This window comes from Dryobates pubescens, chromosome 14, assembly GCF_014839835.1.
Source record: "Dryobates pubescens isolate bDryPub1 chromosome 14, bDryPub1.pri, whole genome shotgun sequence".
NCBI lineage: Eukaryota > Metazoa > Chordata > Aves > Piciformes > Picidae > Dryobates > Dryobates pubescens.
This window is the reverse complement of record NC_071625.1, coordinates 20730906-20742971: the sequence shown is the minus strand read 5'-3', so window position 1 is coordinate 20742971 and position 12066 is coordinate 20730906. Positions and strand designations below refer to the sequence as shown.

Below are 12066 nucleotides of genomic sequence, written 5' to 3'. Positions count from 1 at the left end.
GGTCGGCATACTTCATCCTTTTTATGTGAACACTGTGTAGAGCATATTCCATCCTTTTGCAGTATGGCCTTGTATTGAGTTACTGGTCTTAGTCAAATTCTCAATAAGCAGATATTAATTTAATCAAGAATGTTACATTTTTTTCCCATTAGTTGTCTATGCTAGCTTAGTGTCAGGTAACAGTGAAAATAAAAGTATGCCTGAAAATTTGTGAGAGTTCATGCTACCCAGCATACATGAATAATGCATGAATGAGTAGCTGGCACATGACATTGTATGTTTTCAACTTTTAACATAATTTCAACAGCCAGTTGAGCAACTTACTGAAAATAATAAATAAATTTGAAGAATCTATTCATTAACCTTGTATGTTTTGTGGCGTACATAACTGGTTGCTATTGTAAAAGACTATGGAACATGTCAGGCTGAAGCGTGACCTTTTTTGTGAATTGAAAGTACCTAGTAGGAAAATGTGATTTCTGTTTTGTAGCTCATACAGAGAAAGCAGCATTGTGCATATGGGCAGTGAATGGCAGGTCTGTCACACTTGCAGTATGGTTAAGAAGCATTGCTTCCTGCTCTCGAATAAGCTGCTATGGGAAGGAATGAGCTCTCCAGCAGATGTGGGCTTGTCTGCTAGCAGGCAGACTAGTGATATGTTCTGACAGAGATGCAGTGTTCATTTTCTGTTGTTGGTTGTCATCTTCTAAAAAGGAAAATGTTGCTATACTTGGCAGATCAGTTTTTTCTAACATCCAAAAAAACCAGATAAGGTTACATTTTAGTATTGGTGGAAGAGTAGGTAGCAAGTAAGGAAATGTTACATTCTCCATTATTTTTTTTACTGCCTTTGGGTGAGAGAGACTGGAATGAGAAAGTGTGATTTGAAATTTGTGTTAAGCCTCTTCTGAAAACTGAGGAGTATTCATAACCAAGTGACCTTGCTAGAGTTTTCCTGGATACTTTGATAAAAGTGCATTCCTACACAGGAAGACCTAAGTTCTGACATCAAGGTTAAGAGAGCTTGGCTGCAAGTATTAGACAGCTGCTTCTTTGTATGCTGAGAAACAAACATATTCAATGCTAAATCTTAGAATATGATAATCAGATGGGCTTTATTCTTTCTGTAGTCTTTTTGTAACAAGCAGTAGCCAAAATGATTCCATGTTTGTTATCATGTGGGATAGTGAGCTTCCAAGGTTTTCATTTAACTAAATTGGACCCAAGATGAGTATTCTGGAGTTACGAAACTTTTCCTTTTTCATTTCACTGAAATGTTTCATTTTTACTAGAGTGTTTCAAAACAACATTACTTCTAGTAAAAGATTCCATTTTTGTATATACCTGTGAAAGTTGTGGTTGAATACAAGAGGTCAGTAAATATTTTACCCTAATTATTTGTAGTATGTCTGAATATCATTTATGTAATTCTTGACAATGACTTGTAGGTATAAAATCATCCTGTTGGTTTTGTTTCAGGTGTTGGCACCTATTAGCCTGAAAAACATTCATATTTGCAACTCCTTGTACCTTTTTGTCTTCCTTACTATGGATGGGGGGGAAGAAGCTACTAAATGTACATGTAATCATTTTCTGTCTATACATGTATAACTTTTTAAAATCTAGCTCTATTTCCATCAGGCAAAAAACCTCATAAATGCAGACACAAGTCAAAAGGTAACAATGAGTTGTAGGTCAGCCTGCTGTCCTGCTAGCTGTGGTGTGTCGGTGTAGGATGTGCACAGTCTACAAACCCCATGCTTTTAGAAGACCTTTAAAGCCAGAAATTGTGGTGTACTTAGTGTTTCTTCCTGCCTTTTTGTTTTTGCTTATCTATTTGATATTCCTTTAGCTATGTTAGCTGCTGCAAGATTTGCCTTTGTGTTTACTCTTGATTTGGAACTCTTCAATATCAAACTTCCTGTTTCCTTTTTCTGAGCAGACAGTAGGGCTATCAGTATCGGTTTTGTGATTGTGTTAATCTGACTGAACCTGCCTCAGGCAGTGGAGTGACCCAGATTGCTGCTCCAATTGCCCCATGGGATGAATGCCACCTCTGACCATGGGATCAGGGCTCCTAAGAGAGCCCTGGCAGCCAGGGCAGTGGCTATTGGGCTCCACCATTGCCCTTGTGCCTCTGGGCTCCTTCCTGTGTGTGTAGATGAGCTTTATATAGCACATAACAAAAAGACCTGCAATTGTCACAATTTTTTACCCACGTAACATGTTGAAATTAAAGACAAATGGGCATTTTTGTTAGGTGTATATAGTGACAGATCTGGTACAAAAATGAATTCTATCCAAAGTGTCTGTGCATCAGTTACAGAGAGAGCAGCAAGATGGCAGCAAAGATGTGGGTTTTGCCTTGTGTTTACTTTTAAGAGCTGAGGTGCTTTCCTCAGACTCTGTGTAATGGGTCGTGTACCAATCAGGGAGCCATCAGGGATTAAAATTTCAGTAAATCCTTCAAAATGTCACTTCAAATGTTCAGAGTCTCTGAGAACCTGGCAAAGACAGTTAGAACTCAGGCGTTTTTTCACTAATCATCTTCTTTCACTGCCTCTTGATCATTTTTATGGCTTCTGAAAGCTATTTCTTGCTTTTAAAAAGCTGAGTATGTTCAGCTCTGCAGGAATGAATTCTGTTTGTTCATGCTCAATATTTGCACTGCAAAAGCACTCTGCTAGAAGTAGTTTAAACAAAGGAAGAAACAGCATAAATTACCTTGTGGTGGGGTACTTGAACACTTGTTCTCCTTATGTTAGTATTGAGTGCCTATAGGTGCTTCTTACATTTTGCAGTGCAAGGCTGTTATTTGATAATGATAATAGCCTGATCCTGGGTAAAATCTGAAATGTAATATCATAATTCATGGCTTTGGAAATGCGATAAATGAAAATCAAGCTGCTCGATCCTCCATTTATCAGAGGATCCTTGTGTAAATGTATTTTTATTGTTTTTTAAAATCTTATGTAAATGTGAAAAGAGAGAAAAGGTTATTGGTGTGTTAAGGATGCAGTTACAGAAGGAAGATCCTTCAACTGATGGATCATTCAATCAGAATCTATTTATGCGTTAATGAGCATAAAAGAGAATAAGATGTTCTTTTTTAGTATCAGCACAGTTGGTCTTATTCTGACAACTTTTTAGGCCAGATGGACCTGCTAGCATGTAGGAAGTTAGAATTTCAGAAAATGTCTTTTCACCAAGTAGAATTTTCAGACCTGCTTAATTTGATAGTTTGTTGCAACACGAATAGGGAAGGATTGTTACTAATTTCCATTCAGAAATCTCTTATTTCTTCTGTCAACAAATCATCTTCCAAGAAGCCCTCTCCTCTTTCAGAATGCCTTCACATTATGACCTTACTACTTCAATTTCATAAAATCAAAAAAATTTGCAGTGTAATTTGCAAATTACTCTGGTGCAATGTATCATCATGTGCTATGTTATTTCTTATGCAGCTGAATAAGGTCTTACCTATTTTTTTTTAATTCTTGACTTTTAAGGGAAAGTTGGCAAGATACAAGATGAGAGGGGAAAGGAGCAATAAAAAGGTTTTTCCCTTCACATTTAATAGTTTAGAGCAGTAACTGATTTTTTCCCCCACAACAATCCAAATGATAAAATAGATGATATTGGGTTAAATAGGCATATAGAGACAAATTTGCATCTAATGTGTAGGCATTTGGGTGACTGTTCTGCAGAAAGCAAGATAAGTTGTTTTTTTCCTCTAGATGAGGACAGACTCTCCAGGAGGAAGAGCGTTGTGGACACAATCTCTCTTCAGGTGGATATTCTGCCTGGCAACGGCACAGAGGACAAGGTATGAAAATCGCAGGATTTTACAGCAGCATCGGGGGTGGAAGAATGCAAATGAAGTTTCCCCAGAAAGTTTAATATCAAATAGTTACAGAAAAGTTAAACCATTTTAGCTTTTTTTTAAACTCTTGGGTTCGTAGAAATGTGTTGACAGAGACAGTGGTACTGATCTTGCAGTGTAAAAATGTAAGTTATATTCTCACCATATTTTTTTACAGCTAGTACTGCAGGATATAGGGTAGCAGTACATATATATGCCAAACAAGTAATACTTTCTTGAGTAAATACTCTAAAATATTTTCTTTGCATTTTGAGGGATCAAACAGATTCCTGCATCATTTGAAGTATCTGAATGTTGTTTATCCACACAGAGTTGACAGGTACAAGACTAGTGAGAGATCTGCTGCCTTTGGAAAGGGCAGGTAAAGGTGAGGCAGACAGCATACGCAATGGTGTTAAAATGTCACTTTTCCCCTCCAGAAGAGTTTAGCAGGAAGCGCTTCACAGTCACAGGAAGGATAAAGTAGCAATGAACAGTTCATATGTAGTATTCAGGAGCTTGTGCTAATTATCCCTTAGGAAGACTGCTTTATAATTAAAATTATTTCACATCTTTTAACACTTGACTTAAAGTATTTCCTAAAATAGATTTCTGTTTCTACTGAATCTTTTTCAAGGCTCTGATGATTTTTATTAACCAGATTTCTGCTACCTGTGGTGGAGATTAAGCATTGAAAATGAGATGTTTGTACCTGCAAATTGATCCTGCCTTTAGCAGCTTCAAGCTTAAAACCAGCTAAGGGCTGAAACAGAACATCTGGACAGAGTCAAGCTTGAATGTTAGCTAAAAATACAATATAAACATATCACAAAGAAGCAAGAGTCATCTTGGAAGTTACTGACAAAAGGGAGCTGTGTTTTGCATTATTCTTATTACTCCTTTCTGCTTTGTGTTGATGTTACCTCAAATGATATTTTCTATTCCCTTCTTGCTATTGTGATTTAGCAAGGATACAGACAGACTACATGAAATTTTAGGAGTCAGAAGAAAAAAGCTTTTGAAATACAAGACAGATTATCACAATCTTTAGCTTTGTGAAGAAAGTAAACGCTCATAATGGGAACGGGTGTGTTTGTCATTAGACTCCTTTCTAAAACTATGTGATATATGTGATTGAACATCTCTTGAAAGTAGGATTAAATGAGAAAAACTTCCATTTCAGAGTTCAAATGATTATGCCAATGTTTTATGCAGAGAATATAGTAGTTGTAGATAAAACAAAATGTTTGTGTGGAGTCCCAGTTTAATGTGGTAGTATCTCAGTTTAATTACTGTTTGCCTCTCTTAAAACAAAAAAAAATATTAATCAGAAGCACATGAAACAAAGTATTTCTCCTTCAGCTGCTTTAAGGGGAAACCATTATTTTCTAATTTTGCTGGCTGCACCTTGATGACCACATCACTGATGACTGAAAAACTCAAGCAGTGGAAACAGCTGCTATATTCACAACAGTTGTCTATGAAACAATACTCAGACTTATCAGCATAGAAACAACTCAGTGGCTTAAAAATATGAGTTAGTGATCCATCAGTTGTCATAAAAAACTCCAGATAAAGCTACTAGAAACTTGTAAGTCAGAAAAACTGTTGGTTTTGCCTTATTATTATTATTGCATTCCTTATATTTTTAGAAGTTTATGTGATGTTGAAGAGGTTTTGTTTCGTTGTATTTAGGTTGATAATACTGAAGAAATCACTTTTGAAGCTTTGAAGAAAGCAATCGGTAAGATTGGAATGGGCTGCCTGGGGAGGTGGTGGATTCACCATCATTGGAGGTGTTTAGGAAGAGACTTGATAGGGTGCTTGGTTGAATGGTTTAGTTAATTTGGTGGTGTTGGATGATAGGTTGGACACGATGATCTTGAAGGTCTCATCCAACCTAGTTTATTCCATTCTATTCTATTCCTTACAATCGTGTTTACGCAGCATGGTTCTAGATGACAGTAGAATTCCTGGAGAAAAAGGTGTGACCAGAATAACATAATTAGCATTATATATGTATCTCTCCAGGTAGAAATTGATTTTACATTTCCATGACTTATTTCTAAATTGATTTTCTGAAGGAAAAGCCTTGGAAATGCCTGTTATCTATGAATGTTGCCCTCATTGCCCAAATGGTAAATAATGAGATTTTGAAGTTCTATTGAGTGATTAATTATAAAGCACCTTAAATACTTTTTTACATATTAAAAATGTTCATGTCTTCAGTACATTCAGAAAAGGAGATTACAAGGTACATGTTGTGAACTTCAAAACCACTCATTTTTTAAAGAGTGTTTTTCTGGCAAGTGACCCAACTTCCAGAACTCAAAATTACCCAGTTTCTTTGTTATATGTCACTATACATAATTGGCAATTAATGCTGTTCAGCCACCAAAATATCATCCAAAAATGGTTTAGACATTCATGTTTTCAACAGCAGACAGTGACATTGTAAACAATAATTCAATCTGAGTTTGCCAAACTTGCCTCATCAGTGAGGTACTTTAATTCATTAGATACTGGGAAGTTCCAGCTGGTTGTCAGTCACTCAGCCTATAGAGGTTGAACTCACTTTGCCCAAATTCTAATAGAAAGTTCTACCCACCTGTCTGCATGACACTGGGAAGGAGAACACTCCCTTCTTTTCTCTTGAAGCTGAACTAGTATGCAGTGAGTGATAGGTGCAGTCTTGAGTCCAGATCATAAAGCAAATTACAACATGTGCTTGTAATTAAAGCACACAGTAAGAATGGAGCAAAAGTGAGGTCCTCAGACCAGCTCAGTGAGGTTCTCTGCCTTTTGCTTTAGAAGCAATGACAGATGACAGCTTGCTTGAGTATGGTTCCATCACTTCAAATACAGTGCGTGTTTGCTTCTGCAGTGCCCATGTGAAGTTTGTCACTTAAAGGCAAATGTAATCTTTGTCTATCAAATTTACTTTTTTTCTTTTTTTCATTTTTTTTAAGATAACAATGGGCTTGAAGAGCAGGAGAAAGAAAAAAGACGTCTTGTGATTGAAAAGTTCCAGAAAGCACCATTTGAAGAAATTGCAGCACAGTGTGAAACCAAAGTGAGTTCCTGAAAAATGTTAGATAGCACTGAAGATATTAAAATAAACATAAATGGGGATGTGCTGGCTAAAGGGCATTTATGTTATCATGTTACTGCTGCTGTTACTAAAGAAGTTCAGTTATTGTCTCCACTATTATCTATGTTGTGAGATTCTAGTTATTTAAAGTGTGCTTTTGACTGTTACATATGGTTTGAAAAGGAGTGGAGATCTCATACACTCTTCATCTTAGTGTTTCTCCTTGCTATCTTGGAAATCTAAATTCACAGTGAGTTCATATTTCATCCTGAATAAATGGAGCAGTACTTACCCCATTATATATCTTCAATAACTAAATATGTTCCCGGTTTTTAAACTTCTATCTGCAACAGCAAAATTTGCTATATAATTCCCTGTGCTCAAAGACAGGCTCACTCAATCGCATGTGCCTCTTCGGTGCTCAGAATCATTGCAGCAGTGAGAAAAGAGTTTGAGACAGGAAAAGCTGTGTAGATTTATTGTGCGGTTATGTGGTATGGCCTGGCACAATCATTTTAGCCTGGTTTAATACATACTACTTAATAATAATTCCATTTTCATTCTTTTTCCTAGGCAAACTTGCTCCATGATAGACTTGCACAGATACTGGAACTCACCATTCGGTAAGGCTTTATGCAAGAAAAATATGATAAATGAAAGATGAGTTACAAAGCAATTGTGACTATTTTCAGATGGTCACTTCATAATGTTCTTAAACACATTTAATGGGTAGAAAATAATTAACTAAATATTGTGGTTCAGAATACAGAATTAACCAGGTTGGAAAAGACCTTCGAGATCATAGAATCCAACCTATCACCCAACACCATCTAATCAACTAAACCATGGCACTAAGTGCCCCATCCAGTCTCTTCTAAACACCTCAAGTGATGGTGACTCCACCACCTCCCTGGGCAGCCCATTCCAATGGGCAATCACTCTCTCTATGAAGAATTTCTTCCTAACATCCAGTCTAAACCTCCCCTGGTACAGCTTGAGACTGTGTCCTCTTGTTCTGGTGCTGGTTGCCTGGGAGAAGAGACCAGGTAGTTGTAGAGAGCAATAAGATCTCCCCTGAGCCTCCTCTTCTCCAGGCTAAGCAACCCCAGCTCCCTCAGCCTCTCCTCGTAGGGCTTGTGTTCCAAACCCCTCACCAACTTTGTTCCCCTTCTCTGGACACGTTCCAGCAAGTCAACATCTTTCCTAAACTGAGGGGCCCAGAACTGGACACAGTACTCAAGGTTTATAAAACAGAAAGCAATCCCTGTAATAACAGCCATGATTCTGTGATAATAAATTTGATGTATTGATTGTTCTTCTCACAGTCCTCCACCTAGCCCCTCAGGAACGATGACCATTACTGCTGGACATGCTCATTACCAGTCTGTTCCAGTCTACGAGATGAAGTTTCCAGATCTTTGTGTGTATTAAGTGTCTTCTGAAGTCTGATGGACATTATTTAGAGTAGAGTACAATAGACAGAAAAAGATGAGTTTTCAATTTTACTATTTCATCTAAAATAATTTGATAATGATGGACATAAGCCAAATACAGATTACTCTAGCCAAACTCATGACAATGTCTTGAGTTGTCCTGTAACATATTTGAAGTCAGGTTTCTCGTATGTCACGTTTCCTCATTTTCACATTTCAGTACATGTAAAAGTCACATTTAAAACTTGTCTTGCCATATTGGTGAATATTTCAGTTACTCTCAGAATTTGTATTTCTGTAAGTTCCTTTCAATTTGAGGCATTGTAACTGAAGAACCTGTTAAAGCCTTTTTTTCTTTTCTTTTTGTTTTGTTTTCCTCTCCATCTCAATTACAAGTGTAAATAGAATGCTTTTGACTTGCTTCATCTCATTAAATGTAACCAGTGGAGCACTGCTTCAGCTCCTTTTTGTTCATGCTATCATAACTGATCAACATCCTTGTTTTGGAACATAGGAAAAAACAGTGTCTTACATGTGTTCAAGTACAGTAAATTAATAAATGGACACTTAAGTATTTTTTGGATGCATCACATAACATGCTTTTTAGAGATATATGTCCTGTGTTTCTTGTTTCAAATTAGCTGCTTTGTGTAAGAGGGGAAATTTCCTCTGGAAGCACTGAACTGTGCAATATTTTTCATGTCTTAAGGCATATGGTTTACAGACTGTACTTCTGAAAATGCAGTAGTATTTTACTGTCTGCTTTAGTATAAATACATGAGAAATATATTTAGTATAGCAGAAATTAAACTGAGAGCATTTAAAAGCATAAATATAGAAATTACAGATATATTCTACTATTTCTCTGTAGTTTATTACAGCTTTTTAATGGTATTTTAGAAACTGAAAGAAAACAGGATGAAACCGTTTAAAGTCTAAGAGTTTATTACATATGCTTTCAAGCAGAAGCATTTTAGAGATGCATCTCTGTTTGGTTTTGTTTCTTTTCTCAAACCTTTCTAGAAACCATAACTTTCATAGGTTTATGTATCTGAGTATGCAATCAAAATGTAAATAATGTGAAACTGGTATAGTACATCACTGACATTTTGATTATTATTGTCGGCTGTCTTTATGACTCACTAAATTCTGCAGGCAAAAGAAAAAACAACTTTTGTTGATGTCATGAATAGGAAGTTAATGTTTGAAGGCCCTTGATCTGTCTGCTTTGGAGTGAAGCAACACAGCCATGAACAAATCTTCTCAAATATCTATAATAAATGTAAGATATTTAAGTTAGCCAGCAGTTTAGATGAAGTGATCAGGCCGTGAACACAAAGTGATCTAACTTGCATTAGCCCTGCCTTAAGCAGGAGCTTAGTTTAGGTGACCTTCAGAAGTCCCAAGCTAAATTAATCTATGATTGCATAATTCTAAGATCTGAATGGTTATCAGGCCAGCTAATTTGCTGACTGTTTCGAGCATTTGCAAACCTACTATAAAAAGGATTTTAAGCTTTTTGAACTGTAGTGCAGTATTCCACTGGACTGCTTTTAAAAGCGTGATGTAATGCAACATCAGAGAAATATCAGCTACCTAAACCTATGAGATAACATGCTGAGACTTTCAGAAAGCATTCACAAAACTCAAAAGGTAATTGAGACCTTCTTTTCAGTTTAACAGTGCAATCACAGCTGTTAGTGGATGACGAAACAGCCCCTTATCTACAGCATTCCGTTGTGATTTTTACTGCTGCAGCGTGTCAGCCTGATCAGACCACAGTCTACACATAAATAGGACTCTAGCTTTTAGTTTTCACTTTTTGTTTTTTTAAGGTAAGACATAATAGTTTTCTGGCCTATATGAAGAGTGTAATTTTTTAACAATAAATCTATCCAAGGGATACAATGTGAAACACTTATCCACTGTCATTTTATAAGAATAACACTGTGCACTTTTGTACAAAAAGAAAATAAGGAGTCTCAGAAATAAAAGATGTACTTCTGTTTGCACTCTTGCAGTATGGAGACTGTGCTGTAAATACAGGATTGTTTCTGTGATTGAGTTCTGTTGCACGAATGCTGCATGTGGAAATGTTTAGTTTCAGCATTTCATTTTCTGTTTATGAAGTATTTCTTGGTTATGGTAATGATAGGTTTCCATATTTTCAATATTCATATGAGCTTTGTTTGGGAAATGCAGGTGTTGTGCAGGTATTGTGCAGGGAATTAAGAGCTTGTAACACTCTGTATGTTCACTTGATACTTCTTCCTTTCTGGAAATTCAGGGAGTCTGTTGGTTAGTAATTGATTCACTTTGGCCTTTCTGGACTGCTGCAAGATGGGAGTGACTGTAAAATGTATTGTTTTGGTAGCTATTGTTATATGTAGCTAATGAATCAAACCAAATTAATTAAGAATGCTATTCTACAGGGTAAAGCTGCTTTTTTTTCACTTATCTCTTTATGTTCTTGAGACAAGATGCAGAACATAAAAGCTCTATATGTATACTGGCCCTGTGTTGCCTGCAACACGTGGGAGTACTGTCACTATGTTTATAAATTGGTATCCAGCAGTTTAAGTGTGTACCAGCTTTTGCTTTGGGTTCTCTTTCTCATTATGTCATTTTCAAAAATTACAGCTTTTGGTATTGGATCACTTTAAAGTAAATTAAATCCATGTTAATTTCAAAAGATAGGAGTAGCCTGTGTCAGAATCAGAGTAGGGCAAATTTGTCTGTTGTTCTGATGGTCATATATTCTGTACTGTATGTAATGAACCAGTTTCAGTAAATGTAAGAACACACTGTGCAATCTATATTTAAGCAATAAAATAGATCAAAACTTAAAATGAATGTTTTCTAAGGTGTCAGTTAATTTTTACTGCTCACAGTTAAAATGTCAGTGTCATCAATTTTTTTGCATTTTAAAACAGGCCTGCTGTTACATGCTTTTGCAGATGCCATAGCATTCAGCATCATTAAACTAATGCTTTTTATTTATGATTAAACCATTACTATTACTAAGACCACCACAATTTGAGGATGCACAATACAAAAATCATTTCCTAATAGTATGTAAGATTTAAGAAGATAAAGTAAGCCGTGCTTTTCAGGCCTCCCTCATTAGAAAGCATACTGGGCTTGAGGTATCAGTTTCAAGGAAGCAAGCTTTCCTTGTGTGTGAAGGTCTGTATACATTTATACCCATAGGTAGCGTTCTTCAAACAGTGATGCCATCCAGTGGGGCTGAGTATTATACTGTTACTGGTTACCCCCTTCTTCATTTTCAAGAAGCTAGGACCTTTTCTAACTCACTTGAGATACATCTTAATATTGAGAGGTTTGTATTGTCATCTTTTTTTCATTTGCACCTCTGTTCCTAATTTCTGCAGGCATTAATTAAAACTTCATGTATACTTAGGAACTTTTAGAAGGTTAGGCATCTTCTTTCTATAGTCTATGACTAATTGTAGGCTCATCACAAAGGTGATGACGGGGCTGGAGCACCTCCACTATGAGGAGACACTGAAAGAGTTGAGGTGGGTCAGCTTGGAGAAGGGAAAGCTCTGGAGAGATGTTATAGTAGCCTTCCAGCCCTACAGGAGAGGTGAGGAGGGACTATTTATCAATAGTCTTTTATCAATGTGTCTTTTACTGTCATGATCTGACTGACCAACAGA

The 12066-nt window shown here is 36.5% G+C and overlaps 1 protein-coding gene across 1 annotated transcript in view; it reads left to right on the top strand.

The window, feature by feature from the left end:
• Window positions 1–8949, top strand: part of EFR3A (EFR3 homolog A) — a 42186-nt gene extending 33237 nt beyond the window's left edge. Inside the window, exons 19-23 of the mRNA XM_054167124.1 lie at window positions 3738–3826; window positions 5558–5606; window positions 6832–6935; window positions 7527–7576; window positions 8279–8949. Coding sequence (XP_054023099.1) covers window positions 3738–3826; window positions 5558–5606; window positions 6832–6935; window positions 7527–7576; window positions 8279–8384 — 398 coding nt within the window. The 3' untranslated portion in view covers window positions 8385–8949. The remainder of the gene's footprint in view (window positions 1–3737; window positions 3827–5557; window positions 5607–6831; window positions 6936–7526; window positions 7577–8278) is intronic.
• Window positions 8950–12066: the final 3117 nt, after the last annotated feature.